Source organism: Haemaphysalis longicornis, unplaced genomic scaffold, assembly GCF_048455015.1.
Source record: "Haemaphysalis longicornis isolate Haplotype H1 unplaced genomic scaffold, Haemaphysalis longicornis Haplotype H1 scaffold_1, whole genome shotgun sequence".
Taxonomy (NCBI): Eukaryota; Metazoa; Arthropoda; class Arachnida; order Ixodida; family Ixodidae; genus Haemaphysalis; species Haemaphysalis longicornis.
Genome location: NW_027526203.1, coordinates 389,969,915 through 389,993,033, shown reverse-complemented (window position 1 = coordinate 389,993,033; position 23,119 = coordinate 389,969,915). Strand labels below are relative to the sequence as shown.

General features: G+C 44.1%; 1 protein-coding gene across 3 annotated transcripts in view; it reads left to right on the top strand.

Annotated features, from left to right (window-relative positions):
• The first annotated feature begins 825 nt into the window (after nt 1-825).
• Nucleotides 826-23,119, top strand: part of Sl (small wing phospholipase C gamma 1) — a 69,617-nt gene continuing 47,323 nt past the window's right edge. For all 3 annotated transcript variants that reach the window (XM_077686590.1, XM_077686588.1, XM_077686589.1), the window contains exons 1-17: nt 826-1,446; nt 2,017-2,166; nt 4,424-4,562; nt 7,432-7,513; nt 7,741-7,821; nt 8,223-8,312; nt 9,975-10,076; nt 14,754-14,869; nt 14,961-15,046; nt 15,659-15,779; nt 17,241-17,326; nt 17,711-17,793; nt 17,872-17,929; nt 18,017-18,087; nt 19,238-19,351; nt 21,643-21,812; nt 22,353-22,553. In XM_077686590.1, the coding sequence (XP_077542716.1) occupies nt 1,215-1,446; nt 2,017-2,166; nt 4,424-4,562; nt 7,432-7,513; nt 7,741-7,821; nt 8,223-8,312; nt 9,975-10,076; nt 14,754-14,869; nt 14,961-15,046; nt 15,659-15,779; nt 17,241-17,326; nt 17,711-17,793; nt 17,872-17,929; nt 18,017-18,087; nt 19,238-19,351; nt 21,643-21,812; nt 22,353-22,553 (1,982 nt within the window). In that variant the 5' untranslated portion in view covers nt 826-1,214. The remainder of the gene's footprint in view (nt 1,447-2,016; nt 2,167-4,423; nt 4,563-7,431; nt 7,514-7,740; nt 7,822-8,222; nt 8,313-9,974; nt 10,077-14,753; nt 14,870-14,960; nt 15,047-15,658; nt 15,780-17,240; nt 17,327-17,710; nt 17,794-17,871; nt 17,930-18,016; nt 18,088-19,237; nt 19,352-21,642; nt 21,813-22,352; nt 22,554-23,119) is intronic.

Genomic DNA, 23,119 nt, shown 5'->3' with positions numbered 1-23,119 from the left:
GAGGCGTAAATGAGTGTGTCGGTGTTTTTTTAGTACGCGTTACGTTCTAGCGCGAGGCGTAAACGAGTTTCCCAGTGTTTTAATACCGTGACTACATGAGATGAACGATTATGACGACGACGACAGGAGACGCCAACAGCCCCAGCCCCTAAGGGGCTTCGCCCCTAAAAAACGGACAGAGGGCATGTCTAAAATTGACGATGTTATCAGAGGTGCATTAAAGTGTTATATAAATGTTATGAAATTATTTATACTGCCTGTAGGCTAGGTGTGCCACTTAAATCAGCTTTATATTATATGCAGCTTGAGGACTAAAACCTGACATAGAACAAGCGAAGTGCGTGAAGACCAGTGACGCGCAATCAGTTCTGGCTGAACCGGGCAAGTTTCTCAATGAGCAGGACGTAGTACACAAAGCAAATACGGCAGTTGAAACTCAATTCAACGAATTTTGCACTTTGGCAAAGTTTCACTTTCCCAAAACAATTGCACAAAAAAATAGACAGTAGAATGCGACCTTCGTTTAAAGTATTAGCGCAATAAATCCATCCGTTTCTCAAAAATGCGTTCCTTAAGTTACTCGAAAATGAGTAACGTTTTTTTTTTGCTTGGAGATAATGTTCCCGATTTCAAATTTTTCGCGCGAAATAGCTGCGCAGCATAGGGTTTTAAATATACAATATTCATCTCTATTTATTTTAAGAGGTAAATTTTTGCTCTGTTGGTATCGGTTGAAGGATTTTGATATACCTAATAAAGGAAAAAAGAACTTTTTTCTTTAAGAACTTTAAAAGGTGAAAACAACACTGTGCCCGTTATGTTTTTGTTTATGTTGCTAGGGGTTATTGGTAGCAGCCGTGCGCAGAGCTGCTGCCCTGCGGTGCGAGTGCCTTGGAGTCCCGATGTGGCGCAGACCGAAGCAGTACGCCAGCATGTGTGTTACTCGTTCAATAGCTTTACGAGATGTAGTGCCCTAGAATTGCGCATTTGAAGTCTGGTTTATCTAGTCGAACTTGGGGTAGCAGCACCCACGGACATTTGCGAGGCGATGCCATGACCAAGCCGGACGCAAAGTCTAAACAACTCCCGAGAATAGCTGTTGCAGGGGGCTGTGAACATTTTCATTGTCGTGTGCACCTTTTTTTCTTCAAGAGTGGCCGTCATTTCAGGCGTTGTAGTCGCAGTCTCGGTTGATGAACGGTCCCCGAAACTGAATGCCACCGGCCGTGATGGCTGCTTCTCTGCATCAAAACGGCAGCGTACCTGTTGCTTCGTCAAGTCTGCCCCAGATCGAGCAAGTAATTCGGAAGTTGGAGCATGGGACGTCGCTCATCAAGTTCTACCAGAAGGGGAGGCCTGAGAAGAGGACCTTCTCGATCAAGCTGGAAACTCGGCAGCTTATTTGGGGGCGGCCAGTCTCTGGGCGAACAGCGGAAGAAGGGGCGGGTGAGCGACTTTTGCTCTCTCATTTACGGCCTCGTTCTTTTTTTTTTTTTGTTGTTGTTGTTGTTGCTGCTGCTGCCAATAGTGGGTTGTCAAGATTTCACTATGCTGAAACGACCTCCGAAACTCTTGTCTGTACCCAACTAGCGCTTATGGACTGCTGTGTCAGACCCGTCCGGGTGCAATGAAGAGCTGAAGGGGACAGTTAATCCGCAGCTAATTGGTGTAGAAAGGATAATTTTGTGCCTTTTTGTAATGTGACGTGATGTTGCTGCATAGCATGATTCGCAGTGGCGCAGCGTTAGATTCTCGGCTTATGGTAAACCGTTACAGAGGGCGGGGAATTATTTACTCAATAGTGATTTCAGGTAATACTGTTTTGTTTAATTGTCGTACATAATTTACGGTATGTTTATATACGCGTTCCTCTAATTGAGCATCTGAGGAAACTAAAAGCAAATAATTGTTTTTTTCTGTGAAACTTGTGCATTTGTTAAATGTTAGACAGTGATATTGTCTATTACGGCATACTGTTCGCTGGTTTCTAACTAATCCATTAACTTCGTGTTTCAGTTGATCTCCGAGAAGTGAAAGAAGTTCGACTGGGGCGCAACTCCAAGATTTTTGATAGGTGGCCGGAAGACGCCAGGAAATGGGATGCAGCCCAATGCTTCGTTATATTTTATGGCAGTGCCTTTCGGCTCAAGACCTTGTCTTGTGTGGGTAAGAAACGGAAGTCTTGCTTTACTCACCGAGAATTTGATTCCTTAGTAGCAAAGCGTGTAGCTTTTCACACCACACAAAAACCAGCATTGCTGTCCACCAATCTCTTGCAGGCAACTGAGGTTAATTTCATTGCTTTTGTTCTTATACTTGCATGCACTTATTTTGTGCCAAGGTGTGCATCACAGCCAGATGCTGGGAGTGCCATCTGTTTAGGAGTCTGACAAAACTCGTCAGAATTTTGTCATGGGCATTATCCCACCACCTGCATTTCTGATGTAGGTTAAATACAAAAATGCCTGACTACAAAACTGTTGCTGTCAAAAAAAAAAAGTGGGCCTTCCAGTGTGGTGTACCTCATAAATAAGGACGGTTGGTATGATGTGAACTACATGGTAAAAAATGATGCAAAGACAGGATAGCACCCATGTTTTTTTTTTTTTCCCGTTCAGTGCATCCTGTCTTCACACAAAATTTTACTGTTATGCTTGAAAAAAGTTGCGGACTGCAGTTTAGGGGTTGTGGCAGGTTGCCTGCCTGTACAATGACAACTTTTAACTGCAGTGGAACATGGTCAGTACTTATCCACTTAATTAAGTCGTAATTGGAGTAATGAGTCATGTCAAACCCCCAAGTCAGCATTACAAGTTTAGTTTTTGTCATAACTGAATAAGCCACACAACTTTTTTGTATACCAGTCTAAACTTCCTGCCAGGTGCAGCGTAGCGAGGTTTTATAATGCATTTAAACCAAGGTGCTCATCATAGACTGGTCAACTAGTGTACTTTTTATGTGGCCAGGGGTGCATCGCATATGGTAACCAAAAAGCTCAGGTCGCTGTTCCCTGAGGCATTCGGTTACAAGGACAGCTGCTAGCGGAAAGCTTTGTATGCAGAAATGTTCGGTGCAGTAAAGCCACATTAACTGGTACTCTTATTTCTTCAAACATTGGTAAATATAAAAGCTTTGTGGGTCACTGAAAAAGTCCAACAGACTTTTCTTCCTGCTTAACTCAAATTGCTTGCAAGGCACATTACAGATTGGTCAAAACTTTGCAGGCGAATCTCTTGACTAAAACCTTCAGTCGGAGCCTACAGGTGCTCAATGGGGAAGGTTGATCTTCAAAAACTTGCTTGCCTCGCCGTAAAGTTACCAGAAAGGAGCAAGGTTAACATGATGCATGCATTAACCCTTTGAGAATCAAATTTTTTCACCAGCTGCGATCCCCCACGGTCGATTTTTTTTTATTGCTGATTTAAATCCTTTAAACGAGTCTCTATTGAATCGAAATTGTAATATTTTAGGGTGACCATAAAGGGACAAAAAGATCATTATTGTTGCTACATACACATGGTTTATTCATGAGTAACACAAGAAAAATTCTACAAAACCTAATACGACTTCTAAAAAATGATGCCAGGTAGCCATCACTTTTGCGGGCACAATAAGTGAGAAGCGCCCGGAGGACGAAACCGAAACTAGCCGCTGCATGCCCGCGCATGACCGGATGCGCAAGCAATAGCCAACACACCGCTGTAGTAAAGCATAAAAAAGAAAAGAGCTATCAGTGCAACAAAAAAATTCCACTTATTTCTGCATCGGGGCAGCACATGCCAAGCGAAAGAGATGATCGAAAAAGTCGCGCTTTCTAAACATACAAGCGATGACATGCATGTACACCATTGACCATTTTTAAGGTGTTTGCAGGGGACGTACATGTTTGTCATTGACTCTGAAAGGGCTAAGGGCAAAGACTTCAGTTACTATGCTTGCTGTTTTTCTCTTTTTCTTTCCCACTTTTCTCACTTGGGCTTGCTTCTGTTGTTCATATCAAATTTCGTGGTCTTGTTTTGGGGCTCGTTTATTTTTTTTTAGAGTTTCTGCCTGCTCTGGTCATTTTGTTGAGTGTCTTCTCAAATGCAAGCAAGCAGGGGCAATTCCTTTGTGACCCGAATATTTATGAGTACAGATCGTGAAGCATTAATTTTTTTTATATGTGACCAATGCATTGAATGGTTTGAAAAAAATTGGTTTGAATTTCCATCATGATTATTAAGGGGGAAGTGCATGTACAGCACCCATTTTATTGGTTGTGGAAGCAAACGGGGCATTAGATGTCGTTTTTCGAAATGTACTACGATATGGTGATTTTGTCCATTTTTATATGCATTCAGTATACGTGACAGTACCACTTATAGCCTTTTTTTTTTTTTCCCCTTCTACTGTGCTTAACTTGAACTTTCACTTTGAAACACAGCTACATCGCCCAAGGATTGTGAGCAGTGGATTCGGGGCATTGAGTACTTGGTGGCTGATACAGTGTCTGCACCCTACCCCCTTCAAGTTGAGCGGTGGCTTCGCAAGGAATTTTACGGCATGCAAAATCTGCGCAACGTGTAAGTATGCTGTTGCCAGTCAGTGGCCAGTATAGACCATTTATTATTGCGTACATACCATTTAGCCATGATTGATCTTAACTCTGTACGACTTTATTGGTTTCAGTTGAAAACAGTTTCGCAGGCATGCAAAAATTAGAAGTATCTGAGCAGCACCTAGCAAAAAAAATGTGCTGGTCTTTAACATGTTGTAGGCCAAAGTTGGGGTGGCTGTTTTTAATGGGAAGTACCATGCTTGTGGGCAAAGGAGCAGATGAAGTCTTACACAGTGGAAATGCTACACAAAGAAATATTATGGCAGCATCTTGGGTACATGAAAAAAAATTCCCCCGCATTTCCCCGAAGGGGAGTATGAGGAAGTGCGAAGCACGGGGTGATGCTATGAGGGGGAGTTTGTTGAAGTTTGGTGGCATTTTGCCCGTTAGTTACATTAACACCCCCTCGTGATCACGTTCGGCTTAACACGCCTCGTTTGTCCCTCTGCGGAAATCTTGGTGAATTAACGTGTATGTTCGAGAGGAGGAGCGCACCGCACCGCAGCGCACCGCAGCTGCGAAGCGCCGACCGGAGTGAAGGGAGAGGAGGCGCAGTCACGTGAGAGAATGCAGAACTAGCGGGTTTGTAGTATCACGTGTACACCACGCAGTTATCAAGCCGCTATAACGCCGCTGAGTCGCCAACGCACGCCGCTGACGACGTAGTTTGAATGCGTTAAAGATATAAGGCGCGTTACTAACACTGACATCAACGTCGCGTCCGTGGCTTAGTCGGTAGAGCGTCGCGCTGCGGCCGCAAAGTCCGCAGATCGAAACCTCGCGCCGGATGCTGTTTTTTTTTTATATAGTGTAATGGCCTGGCTGGCGCGCCGAGAGAGGGTGTTGCGAGCTGGAGAGTAGTAAAGGGGCTTTAGGAGAGTAGGCGAGGGGGGAGAGGAGGCGCTATGCGAGCGCGACGATTCAGGCTCGCTTAAGAAGTGCATTCGCACTTATTCCTGGCCAATCTCCCACGTGGGTATGTGCCATGTCAGCGGCCAGGCAGTGCGCGCCCATCTCCCCCCGTTGCTAAGGAAGACGAAAAGCGCGCGCACCCGCAGCTGTTGCTATGCGGACGGCGGAAGGTTCGGGGTCGCTTATAAAGTGCATTCGCACTTAAAATGGTTCTGATTTTGGGTTTCTTGCCGACATACCCTTCCCCTCCTCACTTCTCACTTCTGCCTGGGCATTTCCATTGCTTTCACCAGTCCAAAAAAGGTTGTATCAGGGACCTTACAGTTGTGCAACGTTGGCAGGAATAGATCCTCTAGCTGGATGCTGCACATGACATCCTGTAGCCAACCCACTTCTGGACGGGCCACTGGCGTGAAAATACCTATAGGTGTAGGAACTGATAAAGGGAGGTTTAACAGCCAGCTGTCAAAGAAGTGGAATGGTACTGTGATGCGTTATTGTATTGACTTCTCGTTCTTTAAACTGCAGTGAACTCGCATTACGAACTCGGTTGCGATGAATTCCCGCTTATGCGCTTATGCCGAACAACGTGGAAATGTTTGTTTGGCTTTCCATAGACCTAATGCAAAAAAAATCTGGTTAAGATGAACAGCCTTGCATGTACTCTTTGGTTAAGACAAACAACTTTCGGGGTGACCACCATTGCTGGTAATTCTGGGTAGCAAACATGGCAGTCTTGGTGGGGTGCGGCGGGCATTCATGCGACCAGAGTGAAAGAAAAGTAAAATAAAACCACAGTGCTAAGTGAATTCGCGCCACAGAGGAAGGGAGGGAGCGAGAAAAAAAGACATGCAGGTAAAGCTACCATTTCTCTTCAAAACTAGGAAGATAAAAAAAGTAAAAAAAAAAACAAAGTGACAACAAACTTCCTGTTCGCGAATGTACCAGCTCTCCTGACCAATGCCGTTTCTCAGCGGGAGCATGTGAGTCTGCGCAAGTTAGTTCGCGTTGCGAGTCCCATCGCGTACACCCGCTTGAGGTAGCGGGTGTACGCTCTCCGTCGCTGCTTGGAAGGGATAAAACCAGGCTGGAGCACTTGAAGACAGTCTTCTATCAAGTTGCATACTCAAATTAAATGATTTTGTTTGTCTTTTTTCTCAATTGTAAGTCTTGAAGCAAGATATTCGCATCCAGCTGGGCTGTTGTCGATTATTTTTTTGAGGGGGCTTCTGATAAGGCGAACAAATTATCATGGTCCCTTCAAGTTCATCTTAACGAGAGTTCACTGTTTCTTTTTTTTTTTTGTGGGACAAGTAGCTTTTTTTTATTTACCAGTAATTTTTGTCTGGGTTGCTGAGCTAGTTTGGGAAATACGGCTCTGACGTTTACTCTCAAATAAACACATTTACCTATGTTCTAGGTCGTATCATGTACTCAGAAGCCGGTGAATAATATGGGCCATTCATACAATGTGGTCTGCATGTGTGATAAGCTTAGGGGCACTTGGTGTGCTTGACCCACTGCAGCACTGGTTCCATGCCTAAGTCATTGCGATACTGAGCATGAGGTTGCAGCTTCAGTTTCCTGCTATGGTGGCCATAATTTTCTGCAGGAGGGTACAAAAACAAAAGCAACTGTGTTGGGGGTTTCTGTGCACGTATGAAGTCCCTGAGTGGTCTGGGTTATTCATAGCCCTCCACTGCGGCAAATCTTTTGTAGTCCATGCTGTGCTTGTGATGTAGTGACTTCTTACTTACTCTCATTCAACCATTTTTTGTGTGTGCGAGACGTATGTATTAGCTTATATATGTTGGTTTGAAATTGTGGGGAGGGGTTAAAAGTTGAACTTTGCATTGCTTTCTTCCAAAATAGCTGCAGTTCAAATGGTACCACAAGTGCATTATATTTTTCGTGCTTTTCAGAATAACCCTGAAGGACCTCAAGGCATTCTTTCCCAAAGTCAATTGCAAGCTCTCAACAAACAAATTGAAAGAGTACTTTCAAGTAAGTGTGTTGGGCATATCTTGTTGCCACACTGTTAAAGCTCGAGCAAGTAGTACGTGGAGCCATGCTTTATTGTTGTTCTCTTATTAGTCATCAGCAAGCCACCTGTTGCATTGCTCCTCTTACTTCTTTTTCGTGTGTCTATCCACATGGCCCGCTTTTGAATGTCATTACGTGGCAGTGCGAGTTAGTGTACGTTGGGAATTGATTCAACTTTATTTCCACAGGAGGTTGACACTAACCGAGCTGGCGAAATTGGCTTTGAAGGTTTCGCATCGCTGTATCACAGCCTGATGCACGACGAGAAGGTGAGTGGCTCGCCTCCTGTGGCCTGCATGGACCCATGTCATGACGTTACGGCAGTGGGATTGGCATGGACTGCAGGCTTTTGCTGTAGCAATGCTGCCTTCATTTGGAAGCACAGGGAGGTCTAGAGGATGGATATATTTCGCAGCTGCCAACCAAGTATGACCCACTCGGTGGAAAGATTGTCAAGTTGTCAGCTGTAAAGAAAACAGCGCAAAAAATGCGGGCACGGAAATGCGACAAATGGCACAGCTTTTGTGCTGGTTCTACATTGAAATGCATTAAAACTAACCAGCCCTCCAGTTAGTACTACAACTGTTAGCGGATGGCTTGTTAACTTTTTCTTGTCTCTATTTTTTTAACTTTGCAGTTGGTATTTATTCTTTTTGTTTCTTTCTTGCAGCTCTTTACTGATTTCTTCAAGTCGTACGCCGACGAAAATGGAAAAGTTGCTCTAAAGGCTTTTCAGAAGTTCCTCTCCCAGGAGCAAAAGGTTTGGTTATTTTGCCGATAGGCAATTGCATTTCAGTCCTGGGGCATAATACTTAATAATAAAAAGCTCTGGATGGCAGTTTGTGCTGGTGCATAATAAAGCCAGCTGCAGGTTGTTTTACTTAGTGGCTCTGCCCTGTTCCAGTGCTCACTTCGATTCTTACTGAAAGGTATTCTGAATCCTTCCTCCGCTTGAACCTCCAGTGGAGCAGGCCCTTGAAATCGATTTCCCCATGCATAGGCAATGGGGAATCCTTCCCTTCAGCCCAGTTGAGGGAGCAAATGGAGCGGAGGAGGGACTCAAAATATGGCCCTTAGTCTTTTACCGGCCGCGGTGGCTCAGGGGGTAAGGCGTTGCGCTGCTGAGCTCAAGGCTGCGGGTTCGATTCCCGGTTGCAGCGGCCGCTTTTCTAATGGAAGCGAAAAGCAAAAACGCCCGTGTGTTCGAGATTTCAACGCACGTTAAAAATCCCCAGGTGGTCAAAATTAATCCGAAGCCCTCCACTGCAGTGGCCTCATCGCCCGTGAAGTGTCGGCGTGTTAAACCCCACAATCAATCAATCGATTCTTAGTCTTTTTGCTGTAAGAGTGAAATTTGTCATGCTGTTCGAAGTGTTTCGAATGGAAGTCTTGTTAGTTTTGCTGCATTGGTCCTGTAGCATGCATTGTGTCATCCTAACCAGCCTTTCATTCAGAAATACTGGCCAGGAACCGTTGGTGACTTGCAGTTTACTGTCGTGGTGGAAGGACAGTTTTCTTCCATTTAAGTCATGCTGGTTTAAACTGCCTTAAAAATGTCTTCAGAGTGGCAACATGAACCTTTTATTTTCTAGTTGTTCTTATACAAGGGGGCATTTATACGCACACCATGCAAGTTGGGGTGAAGCCCCATCACATTGTAGTTCTCTTTTTAGTTGAACGGCAAACAAAGCAATGCTTGAATTAGTTCAATAAAACCTGCTACTGGGCTAGTTGGTTCTAGCATTTGCAATAAAAATTAGCCCAGGAGAGGCAACACAAGAGAAACAAGAAGCGCCAGTCCCATCTTTCTCTCTCGTGTTGTCTGTCCTGCGCTAATTTTTATTCTTGAATTAGTTCAATGTTGATATGCGAGCCTGTCAAAGTTCCTGAGTTATGGGGCCAGTCACCAGCTTGTTCAGTGCTTCCAGGTTGGCTGCTGGCACACAGAAATGTACCTGGTAAATTAAGACCATGTTGTCATTATTTTGTTTTTCTAGAGAAGCTGCTATTTCAGTGCTTTCAGTTCTCCTTAGTGTGCAGGTGGCCTTCTTTAGGCAGGATAGCTAGTTATAAGTGTCGGCACTTGAAAGTATATAGGGCAGATTTAGTGTCATGAACGTCTCAACACTTTTGAACTTTCCCAATTAACCCCTGGCATAGAAAGCTCTGTAATTTTATTAGCATGAAATTCGACATTTCATTGTGAGCTGCTTCTTTATATGGCCATTACAAGGCCTTTCTATAACCATGTAGTCTGCTGTCTCGGACGTATTGAGGCGTGGCCATGTGTTGACATATGAAGCCGCTGGGTGTTTATATCGAGACGTCTTTGCCACTTATCAGAAGCAGTGCAAACGGAAGTTGCTGTCATAATTTGTGCCTTGTCGAGGCTGGTACAACTGATTTGCTTTTAATTCACCAGGAAGCAGTGATGGACGATGAGCGGCAGGTGAGCAAGTTCATGCGAGATTATCTGCAAGACCCTTTGCGGGACGCCCAGGAGCCCTATTTCACTGTGCCTGAGGTTTGTTCACAAGTTTCTTGCATAAAATTTGCTTGCGAAAAGTGCGGGCATACAGGTTCAGCTTTTAGTTTTGGTTTTGTTTGTACAGGGCAAACCAAAATGCGAGCCCATGCTGTTGGTTATTATTGTGACTTGTTTTCGGTTGTCGTGTGCCCGTGTTACCATATTGAATGAGTTTTACAACTAGACAGTCTGTCCATTTTGCTTCCAGCCAGGGCTGGTTCACAACTGCCGTGATTCTGCATGATTATAGGGACCATGCGGAGCTTGTTATGGAAGCACTGCCAAAGGCCAGATTATTGTTACGGGGCACCATGGCTTGGCTGATCTCTGTATGCTCTTCTGTGTTCTCATAACTCTACGAATTCTTGATGCACCTGAATATCAAGGCTTTCTTGTAGTATGAAATTAATATTGAAGTAGTAAATAGAGGTGTGGGAATACAAAATTTGAGACTGTGAATCAAATATTGAATATGAAAATCTTTGCATTTAGTGTGTACAGAATCTAAAACAGGGCTAAAAAAAAAGGAAATTGCTTAGGTAATCAGGGTTTAACACTTTCCTGCCCACAGGAAAAACAGTGATTTTGGGTCGTGTAGAAAAGTTTTTTCCGGTCGGAGAAAATATGCAACATATAAGTGTATGATATCGACTTGTAGCAGAGTAAATTTCCTTTGCAGGTATGATTGTTTCAAACAGACATGTTTATTTGAAAAAAGGGAGAGAAAAAAGCTGTACGACAAGTTTTGGGACAAACAAAAATATAAGAAAAAATGTCGGTGTTGCTTCATAGAGAAAAAATACACAAAAAATTTAGGATATACATTTTGTACATATACTATCAGCGCAAAACTCCTGAAAATATAGAACGCCTATCTGTAAAATTTCTTGACACACAAAAGAAATGTTAGCACTATTATTGGGTTTTGTGCCACTGTGCAAAACAGTTCCTCGAAACATAGGTTGGCCACACATGCATTGCAGAAAACATTGGTTTTCTGCTCCACTCTTTTTTGTTTGTAGCGCAGTTCACAGTTTCGATACTTCGCATTTTCTGGGGCTTGCATTGAACAGGAGTATCAGGTTCTGGGCCGGTTTGGCGCACTGTCGCTTTTGGTGCTGAAATCCGATGATGAACATTTCCCTCGGAGTCATTGTGCTGCTAATGTCATCCAAAAAGTTGCGTGTAGGATCGTCCAGATCACTAAAAATGCAATGTTTCCGCGGCGCAGCATGCGATGTCAACACTGTCTCTGTATCATCCAAACGCCCGTCACATGACAGCGGCGGGCCTTTAAAAAATTGCGCAGAGAAAAAAAAAAATACCAAAGAGAATGTAAGTGTCTTTACTACTCAGTAGATGGCGCTAACTCTCAGAGCACACTCAAAAAGTGCCAAGTTCGAATGCGAAAACGTCAAAATTTGAACTTGAAAGTGTCGATAGTATACTATCAATTTGAATAGGCGTGGAGAGGAAGTTGTTAACACATCTGGGTGAGTGTTCATATTCTAGTGCTTGATAAGAAAATGGTACAAAAACTTCAAATAAAGGTTAAAACAAGATGGCAAAGCAGTTGAACGAAAGCTTGGCATGATGAAATGTGGGTTTTTGACATGATGTGGATGCAGGAAGTATATTTGATGGGCTGCAGTCTTTCCAGTCATTGAAGAGAGTCATGCTAGTGGACGGTATGACCAGTAATCTACTGAAAGCATTGCCAACAAGTAGTAACCTTCCTCACTCATGCCACTGTATTCAGGGGGAATTTCTTTTTGGCTTGTAAAATTTACACAAGCAGCGTCCCACTTCCACCTCGGCTAGCGTACACTTGTTTCCCGCAACGCTCAGTATACAGGTGTCCCAGCTATCATGCACCAAGATTTTAAAAAAGAGCAATGGCGTTACTCGGAGAAAACCTAATGCATAACGTTTCCAGTACAGTGTAGTAGCGGCCAGTAATATTTTTGTTAATGAGATTTAATTAACTAATTGTAATTAATTATCTAACTCAAGAAGTACTGTCCTAATGATTAAAGTGTCAATGAGGCACTTGGAAGTACTGACGAGAGGCATCTAACTGTGGTATTTTCAGCAATGAACTAATTGCATACTCATTTATTCTAGCTAACAAAGAAACCCCGCAAATTATGAAAAGATACATGATGGCGCTCCCATTCGCTGCCTAAACCAGCACCCTCAAATAAGCTGGTTGAAAGCAATTGCTTTGCCTGTCACACGACTGAAGAAAGTGCATTACCTTGATAATAGCAAGCATGGAAGGAGCAGCCACAGCAAGTTTCGCGGGGTTTGTGTGGCAAATGAGGCACAAACTTAGTCGTGATTTCATCTTTCTTTCTTTTCTTTATTTCATTCTGGCTAACTCAGAGGCAGCCTGTTTGTGGGCACTACTTTATGATGTGCGTGGGAGTGCTGTCACGTGGTATTTTTCATGTTTCGCGTGGTTTCTTTATCAGTCAGAATAAATGAGCTTTAAATCTTGGTGCATGATAGCTGGGACACCCTGTATGTGTGAACCCTTTATGCACAACTTTGACGTTGTGCAGAAAAGCCAACCCAAAGGGCGAGCCGTGCAGTGAAACATGAAAGTTTGCAAGTCGTGTGGCAGAGCCAACTTTTACTGCTCTGTAATAGTATGCTTTGAATATTCAGAAACTTCCAATACTTTGTATGCTGAAACTTCGCTTTGAATCAAATAGCAAATACTATTCGCGAATTATTCAAAGCAAAAAAAAAAAATCACTCTAGTGGGGACCATAAGCCAAACTCGTTGGTGGCTCTGAAAAGAACACTGACCAACAGCCACAGAGCAATAATATATATAGGAGGCAAACTGGCCCATTGTGGCAAGCATTGTGGCAAGTGACATTATCTGGTCACTTACAGTGACCAGATAATGTCACAATGAAAACCAACACAGAGTACAAAGCTTCGTAGCTGCGATGGCGAATGAGAGAGTGGCGGCACCTGATTATGAAATGATAGCTGCAACAGTTCATTCCGGAGCTGCGCAGTGAAATGCCAATCACGGTTACCAAGCCGTTTTTTATCATGCGACAGATGCTGCTAGCTTAACCTTTGTGACATTTTCTGGTCGCCCAAGGAAGCACCGTTTCCCCTCATTTCTTGTTCTTACTACATGCCGACAGCTGACCTGTGAGGTGATCTTTGCTAGTGGCATGCAGCACAAGTGTGTGGAGATCAAGGTGACTAGAACTTTGAGACTCGTTGCCAGTCAACGCAGATCCAATCAGGAGGAAAGTAAGGCATCAGGAGTTTGTTACATGTGAGATTTATATATCCAGTGCTAACAGGTATAAGAAGGATGTTGACAGGTGAACAGGATAAAGGGCTGGGGGCGTGCCTGACTAGATTTTAGACAAAGAACAACCTGAGAAGGGCTGAAACATCCTGGCGTGACTTTATCGCAGAGTGCAGTATATGCCTGGCTTTAAGAGAAAATTTGTCTGGACTATTCTCACAACCCCCTACGTCATCGTGACCTGCTCCTCACTCATAGGGAATGACCTACCCTTTGTGTTAGTGAGGAGTAGGATCACTATCCCCCGGTGCCTCATAGGAGATCCTTAGGAGAAACCACTACCCATAAGAGGCGGTAGCGGATGAGTGGTGTATACAACGACGTGTCACTGGCCATCTTGAGCAGCGGGGTTCTGACCATCCCCCCTCCTGAAAGGGGCAGTGACCTGTCATAGAGCAGAGTGAGGGCTAGAATCACAATGTCTCTGTAGAGGGGCAGGGACATGTTTTATAAAGCCATAATGCAGGTATTTTGGCCTGAACTGCAGCCACATTGCAGTGCATGCCACATCATAATAGTGATCACTCTCGTCAGTGCATTCTCTCTCCTCTATTTTAACTGCTATATTGTTGAAAGCAGGAAGTGAAGGCTTACTATCTTCTTTTCAGCATCGCTCTGAAATTGCAGAAGCATGTTTTTAAAGATTCTCACATGAGCATTATTCTCTTTGAAGCAACATTATATTGGAAGTACGATACTGTCATAAGCTTTGATTCGCGCTTGGTGGGGTAAATTCTTTATTACCATCTTGTGGTGTATTACCCACCCAAGTGTTGCAATTCAACATGCATGTTTATGGTATTGTGGCAACTTAAACAAGTTCAGCAGGCTTCTAGGAGCCTATTTACTTATTAGTTGCACTTGTTTTTGTTTTTTCTCTCTGTCTTTTCTTCTGTGCATGCAGTGTAAAACTTCCTCGGAGCTTTCTTCGTGGTCTAGCCAGGGTGGGGAGGAAAGCAGGCAGAGCAATCTTGATATTGATGCACTGTTATGGTGGCTAGTCTTGGTTGTGACTTGTTCCCTTCCTGCTTCAAAGTTTAGTGCCATGGAATACTCATTTTGGTTGAATTTGCATGTAGAAAGAATAGTATGCAGTATGGTGTAATTCAGTTTGAAAAATAGCACAAGCTCAGCTGCAGATATGGCTTCAAAGTGATAAGCTGTGTAGGTGAACAGTCTGATTTTAGCTTAAGATGGAATCGCTTACTTGCTTGGAGGGGTGCACTGTGTGTTGGGTGCCCCATTGGCCACCTTAACAGGGTGTAGAGAGGCAATAGGGAGTGGTGCATGCAGCTTTTAAATGTGCCATGCATGCTCGTGCCAAACTGTTCCAGTTCCTGGACTACTTATTCTCGAAGCAAAATGAGTTGTGGGACAGCCAGCACAACCAAGTCAACCAGGACATGACCCGACCGCTGACCCACTACTGGGTATCCTCCTCACACAACACGTAGGACTTGTATTTTCGTACTTTTCATTACTTGGCCCCATGAATAATATATCTGTCATTTTGTTTAACTTGCGACCTTGTCTGTGCCTAGGTACCTCACTGGAGATCAGGTGAAGAGCGAGTCTTCTATTGAAGCGTATGCAAGGTGCCTTACTATGGGCTGCCGCTGCATCGAATGTAAGTAGGGATGCTGTCTTATTAGTCTCGGTAAATTAACCACATGTTTTACTTTCTGCTTAAGCCTTAGCTGAGGTGTAGTACCGTAGAGTTCCGAGCAAACGCCCACCCCCGAAACATCGCCCACCCCCCCATTAGGGGTGGAATATTAAATTTACGAAAAAACCCCAAAGATCGCCCACCCCCTAAAATCGATGTCTTTAGCGCCGATGAGTGAACAAAATAAACGCGAATAATCTAGTCATGCGTTGATGTGATCACTTCTTTGTCCTTTCCGCACTTGAGCTGAAAGTTCGCCCATCTGGTATTTTTTCTTGATATCTCCGCAGTTTTGGTTGGCGGTGCGGCCACTTTTTGCAGCCACCATGTTTAACCGCAAAGGGTTAAACATGGTGGCTGTACTTTTAACGAAGGCAGCATTCAGGACGCACCTTTTGTAGGTGATCTTTGATGCATTTTTGAGTATTCCTAGTCATAAATTACTTAATCCAGAGCCCTTCACTGTAGTGCCACACTATTGGGCAGTTGTTGCCTTTGCATATGAACCTTAAGACATGTATCTGGTGGCTGTTTCTTTTTTTCATTTTTAATGGGGAATTGCATTTTTCCCAGTGGACTGCTGGGATGGGCCTGATGGCATGCCGTATGTCTATCATGGCCACACCCTGACGACAAAGATCAGATTCATTGACGTCATCAAGGCGATCAAAGACCATGCATTTGCGACATCTGAGTAAGTATGTATTTTCAGTTTATAAAAGGAACAGCTGTCTTAAAGACCATGAACTCTAAGGTCTCAGGCTTTCCAAGTAAAAAACCAGGTGAAAATATTTTGATATGGGGCCTCCTCCCACTGATGTGACATTGTTCTAAATTTAATGAAAATGGACATGTCTGTCCTAGTGGTGATGCTTCGTATGGAAAGGGTTGTGTCAGTGCCACACTCATGCCATGTGCTGTCATAATTGAAAAGCGTGGCATGTTGCATGTGTCTCTTCGACAAAGCACTGCTGTGCACATGCGCAGATAAACTTTTGTGATAGAAATACAACTTTCTGGCGATCCGATGCCTGTAATCGACTGGTAAACCTCTTGTTTCTGAAGCGTCTTTGCCACCTTTCGGGCTGTGGGGCTGAAGGTACCATGTGCGGCGTCAGCAGTATTCCATGATGGCCTAGACCATCAAATGGAAAATTGCGAACAGAATCTTGTTACAGCATCTGCTTTTAGCAAGACTTCAGGTGAAAATCTCAGCAGGGCTGCTGTTTTGTAAACAGAGCACTTCCATGGCACATAGCCTCACAGAGATTGCTTAATGAGCTAAATGTCACTCGCTAAACCACGGTATTGCCCTTTGCTCAATTTGGTACTGGGTGTGTACTTGCTAATGAAGGGAGTGGCTCCCTCCTTGGTGAGTCTAGGTAGCACAGTAAGTACGTCAGAAATGCGAAGATGAACACTGGAATTAAGTGCATGTTGGGGCACCATTTTTGAGCGTTACAGTTTATACAGATAAACTCGGCTGTTTGTTGTTTGCAAACAAAATACCCTGATCGCACACACACTCTTGGGGAAGGGCTGAGAAGCGTATTGTAAACCAAAAGCATGTTCTGTAAGCACATTTAAGCACACTGGCATGCCCTAACGGTATTTTATTAGCAAAATAAATTCTCTTAGAGAATGCCCCTCCTAAAATCATTAACACAAGGTGCACATCCCTGAAAGGACATCTACTAAAAGCATTCCACATAAACCTGCAGTTTCTAAAACACATCTTCCAAAAGCAAATTTTCTTAAAAAGCAACTTTCAACTGAGGTCCAGCTGCCACTGTCAATCGGAGCAAGCTTTGAATAGTTATCGGGCAATTTTTTTTCAGTCCTGTTGTGCAAGTGAACTTTGAGGTAATTTGAATTTTATTTTAAATTTTGGCATAAATTCAACCTCCTTTTTGTGTACAACCCCCTTTCCATGATGTGCATGTTCACAGGTGGGAATTTTCACTTGGTTTGTGAAAATTTATTAACATAAGTCAGTAGCCTCTGGGAGGGGATGCACCCTAGCGCAGGCAAAGAACAGTTTAAGCGAGGATCATTGGAGCACCCTGAATACATGTTGCAAATGAAAACTCATTACGTGTAAAGTATACTTGTGCACCACGAATGCTATAATAATTTTGTGAAACTTTTTTTTCAGGTACCCAGTGATTCTATCCATTGAAAATCACTGCACCTTGCCTCAGCAAAGGAAAATGGCCAATTTGTTTCAGGAAGTTTTTGGAGGTCAGCACCACCTTTTGTGGATTTTTTTTTTTTTCGTTCAATGTCTGTTTTGACATATTCTCCCAAGCAACAGTGTTGAGGGCCCACAGCATTTCACCAGTTCTTTTCAGTTGAAAGCTTTTGCTCACATCATCTTGAGGAAACAACAGAAGTTCACTCATGATGAATTTTCCCTAATAAGTTGCTAAATTTACCCTGCTTCTCTGAATTCAGCGTGTACTCTAATTACCATGTTTTTGGTAATTGGTAGTTTTTTGCTGAATTTTATGGGTCAGTAATTCTAGCAAAAAAGGTTTTGTCAGGTGTAGGGGTTCACTGAAGTTTTTTTCTCCTGTTTTATCTTTGTGATGGTGGCGTTCTCTTTGACTGTCCTGTAAACTGCAGAGATGCTTCTGACCCAGCCGGTGGAACGTGATGGTACAAAAATGCCGTCCCCTGACCAACTGAAGTGGAAAATCATCATCAAAGTGGGTGCATCTAATCAGCCTACCGCAGTGAAATGCTTACCTATGTACATATTCTTTTTTTCTTTTTCTGACATCCAGCATAAAAAGCTTCCCGAAGGCACTGAAGACAAAGTTATTGTCAGCAGAAGTGATGAAGGTGGGTAGGGACTGTAAAGTCAGGCTTGTAATCAGTCATCTGCTGTATGAAATTATTTTTGAATCTGCATAATGCTATTTCATACAGGTTGCCAGGAAACTGATGTCAGCAATGCTGTGAAGAATGGGATTCTTTATCTTGAAGACCCTGTTGATAAGGTCAGTGCTTTTCCCGTTCAATGTGCGTGACAGAGAAATGAAATGCTTTATTTATGAAGCATTACAAAAGGGTAATGGGTGAAGAAATTATGTATGTAGTAGCACTCAGAAAATTTAACAAAATTGCAAGCAGTGGTATGTGTTGTCTATTTTTAAATACCATATGCTACACTGAAGTGTTAGCACTAAATTTGCAGCAAAATGAATGAACCTAGTGTACTTCTGTGCTGGCTATGTTCACGAGAGAACTTGGCAATGAAAAATCTCAAAAAGGCTCTTTGTATACGGTGGAACCAAGTTATATTGAATTTGGTGGTGCTTGTAAGGCACTTCGATATAAGCAGTATTTTGGTGTTCAAAGCAGCCAGTGTGTGCAAATGATTTTCAAGAGAAGTTCAGACCCAGTGCAAGAAGTAATTAAAAATATGCGAGCTAAATATAAAGGGGCTTGACTGTGTATTCTGTGGCTGTGCCAGCACTCATAAAATGATTTAATGTTGCAAAGGATGTCCTGGTCTCTGGACAGTAATCGGTCATGCAGAGATAGGACCCCTTCTCGACATGCAGAAAGTAATTAGGGATGCCAGGGATGGCGGAATTGTTGCTACAAGACCAAAAGTGAAAGCAATTTACTTTGGTCTTGCACCTTAAATGGGCCATAAAGACAAAATACAATTTCGTTCAATTCAAAAAGTTGCCAAAACTAGTCTTTGGTAGCTCACTTCCAGCCCCGAAAACTGTGTGTTTAACTGCAAAAAAGATAAGAAATATTGCAAAACTTTCAAATTTTGTCCTATGCATTGTTAGCAAGGATGTAATAGGCAGAACACTAAAAAGAGTTATATTTGTGTTATCTCCACATTGGCATTCAAGTGATGCGGTCAAACAAACTAGAGGCACCTCTGCAATAGCACAGTCACACTAGCGGATAGCTTGCTTTGGTCTGTGATAATTCTAGCGTAGCTTCTTAGGTTGAGATGAGAGAGAAAGTGGAATCGGCATCGATTGTACTTGCTTCTTTTCCCCTAATTTATGTGCTCTGCATTGAATTCTTCTTGCAAGTGCGAGGTACATGTGTTATTCACCCAGTGGGAAGCAATGTTTGTTCACCCAGCCCCCCCCCCCCCCTTTTTTTTGTTGGGTGCTTCAGGAGTGGCGAGCCCATTTCTTCATGCTGACCCAAAATCGAATGTACTACGCCGAAGAGCAAATGCAAGATGAAGACGATGATGGAGAGGGCATGGAGCTGCACCAACAGCGCGAGGTGGGTTGCACAAACAGCCGCTGCAATAGACACGTGACAGGTTGGCGCTCATTACCAAACGTTTTCTTTTAGCTTATTGCATTAGTTTATTGCAAGCCCGTGCACTAAGTAAATGGTTGTGCCAATATTGCGTTTATGCTTTAGTGTGCATTACAAAGTGTAGATGCTATATACTATCAATAAAAGAGTTTAGATCTAGTTTCCTTGAGTAGTACTAAAAATTGAAGTGTGAGAATTACAATAACAATTTCGAAAGATGCCCCATGTCCTTTAGGTAGCCCACTGTGGTAATTAGTGTAATTTTCCTTTTCTTTTTTTCTTTATTAGAGCGCCTTGAACAGTTTTTGAGCACACACTGAAGGATAAGCTCACCCGCTAGTTTTCTTTAGGTTTGTTTCCAGTTTGGGGTAATAGTCAGTTTTAGATTTTGTGATAAGTGGATCCATTTTCTTCTCCCAACCACATTAATTAATGTAAATGTAAAGGACATTTCCCCAACTTTTTAAATGGAAATTTGTGCCTGCCACCAGATTTCTTGTGTAGTACGGGCCTGCAAAATGTGGGAAAGGCAAAGGGGCCATGAAGACAAGATACGACTTTGCTCAGTTTGGAAGAACTAGCCTTTGGTCACTCAGGGCAGGAGTGACATAATGTGGGCCAGCACTAGAAACATAGTTATCAGTGGGTTAGCCGCACGTTAGCTATCAAGTGACATGATTGAACGGAACTAGAGGCCCTACCACAATCGCCCAGTCATGTTTTTTGGTGTTGGCCTGGGCTGGCGGCCGCCAATTGCACAAACAAGATTCTGTTACGTCATAGAGACTTTCAAGACGGTCATAGAGCTTCTGGGACTTTGGAGCTGCGTCAGCTGCTGCCGCTTTGCTGTATACATTCCTTGTACAGCTTGTGAATAGTTCCTCCGCTGCCGCGTCAGTATCATAAATTGGTGCAGAATGCGTACAATTGTGCTGTACAGTCTGTAGTACCATATTTTTTTATGAGCTGCGAACATGACTTTGTTACTTAGGCATGAAAAAGAGGTGAAAATGTGCAACGCTGCCTTTACAGTATTGTCTGCCGCATCATGCGCTTTCCAATGAGAACAGCCTTCAACACTGTTTGAGCTTGACAGGCAGACACTGATGTTGAATTCCAATGGCAGATGCGGAGCACTTTTGGAGCAACTTTTTTGCTCCGTCTGGAGCAGACACATTCCAATGGCAGATCAGAAACAACCAAACCCTGTTCCAATGGCAGAACGAGAGCGCTGTCTCAGCTGAGATCGCTCCGTGGAGCAAGAAAATTTGCTCCCTCGAAACCGGCGGAGTGTGCCAGCACTTGCGGGGCCAGAACTGTCTTCTCTCGTGACGTCGTCGGCGTCTGCTTCCACTCTACTCTCATTTTCGAATCGCCATGGCGCCGGCTCTGGCAACTACGCGCAACGGCCACAGTCACAACAGAAAAATAGGTGCTGCTTGCCGTGTCACGTTTCGTGTGTGCTACTTAATGGAAAGCGAGTGCGACAGCTGAAACACGGAATGAAGTTACGAGGAGCCCAGCTTGAACGACCACTGGGTGGGCATGGCGTAAAAATGTGCCTTCAGCATTTTTTTTTTCACCTGCCTGCGAAAAGCCTGACAAAACTTTCGTCATGGGCGCCGTTGGACGCCGTCAAGGCTACCAAAGTCCCTTCATCGGCAAAAAAGCCGATGAAGAGACTTTATTGTTGAGACCTGGCAAGAAGAAAACGCTTGCAGACGTTTTTGGAAGGGCCCGTATGTAAAGGCTGCCGGGAAATTCCTGTTCCTGTCATGCTTCGGCATTTTCTCCACTGGGAGCGCATGTGTTTTAAAGGCAGGTTCAGAGCACCTTCTCTTTGAGGAAGCAGCGTGCTCCGCTGCGGAGTTCGGTGACTGCTCCCGATCTGCCATTGGAATTCAACATGAGAAAAACATGGAAGTTTGGAAGCGCCACTCTGCAAAGCATGAACAAGCTGTAAATTGTTTGATATAGTTTTCGCGAGGCGGTGCTGCCAAGTGGGTGAATGCCCAAGATGGGAGCACACGCAAAGGCTGCACACAGGAGCACACAGGAAAGGGCTGGAGAGAGCAACAAGAAGGTGGCTGGGTGGCCATCTTTGGCTGATGCTGCAGGCAGTGATATACAGGTGGCATTGAAAGGTGACAAGCTCATGGCAGCGTGCTACCAGTGTGCTTCTCAATGCCAGCTTGTACCTGGTACTAGAAGGCTTTGTTCACAAGTACCTGCTGCCCCCCTCTCCTGTGCAGGGCGTGCCCAATGAGGAGCTGCACTTTGGGGAGAAGTGGTTCCATGGCAAGCTGGCGGGGGGCCGTCTGAAGGCCCAGGAGCTGCTGCAGCAGCACGCTCACTTGGGCGATGGCACCTTCCTGGTGCGCGAGAGCGACACCTTCGTGGGCGACTACTCGCTCTCCTTCTGGTCAGTGACAGGCTTTGTGTGTTGCATGCCATCCCAAGAATGCCAGTATTTGCAGTTGAGATTGCATTAGAAGGATGCAAAAAGGGTGGAGAGAGATGACTTTATTTGATGCCCAAAATGTAGACGTCTTGGGAGGTCTCCTTCCCTCAGCCTTCAGCCGGGACTCCTTAGATCCTAGAGGCGGCTTCGGCTATCCGGACTGCTGTGAGTTGTGGCTTCGGTGTAAAGCTGAGCAGAACGGTCTCCCACTGTTCTATGGAGGAGTAAAGGGTAGAGTAATTTCCCCTAAACTGAGCCATGATGAGCATTAGCTGATCCATATTTGTAGGCTGATGCAGGACAAACAGGGAGACAATGGAAGCAGCAGGGCACCAAAGGGTGGGCTGAAAATGGGCAAGCTGTGACTTTTATTACGTGTTAGGCACACTGAACCATGTACCACTTATTCTGAAGTTGACCTCGTCTCGGCTACCGATGGTGCACAGCGTGGGTGCATGTTGTAGGCTGTTTGAACACTCCATGCCCGCTGGCTCTTTGCAGGCGCCAGGGCAAGGTGAACCACTGCCGAATCAAGTCCAAGCAGGAGCGAGGTCAGACCAAGTACTACCTGATTGACACTGTGGCATTCGACACGCTGTACAGCCTCATCAGCCACTACCAGACGCACCCGCTGCGCAGCCAGGAGTTCTACATGTACCTCACTGAGCCAGTGCCACAGCCCAACAAGCACGAGGGAAAAGAGTGCGTGGCTCCCCCTCCTCGTAACGTCTCCGCGGATTGTGTCGGGAATATTGCTTTTCTTTTCTTGTTGCATAATATGTGGGCAAGCAAGCAAGCCAAGTTCCTGCTGTGTTTCTTTGCACGGAACTATGTCATGAGTGACACAGCATGGGTGGATGGGGTGGGCTACTTAGAACCCTTTATTTAAAAGAACCCTTCTTTTGAAACCCACTAAATTCTATTCCTGCTCCAAAGAGTGTTTTCTTTTTACCAAAAAGAGATAACAAATATAGAAAAACTAAAGGGAGAATCATCATTATGTTAAAATCATGTTAGCATTCAGGTAGTGCAATCGAACAGCGCTAGAGGCACTACTACAATTGCGCAATTATGTTTCTTATGGGTGGGTTTTGTTGGCGGGCACCAATTGTACAAGCTATTTTCTGCGGTGTCATATGGGGTGAGCCAGAAAGTCGCTGGTGATTCGCCAATACTTCATCTATTTTCGTAATTATCTAGCTGAAATTTTTTGAAGTTTGCATTAAAATTGGCATGATTATTATTGCTGCATAACAGTCTTTTGAATG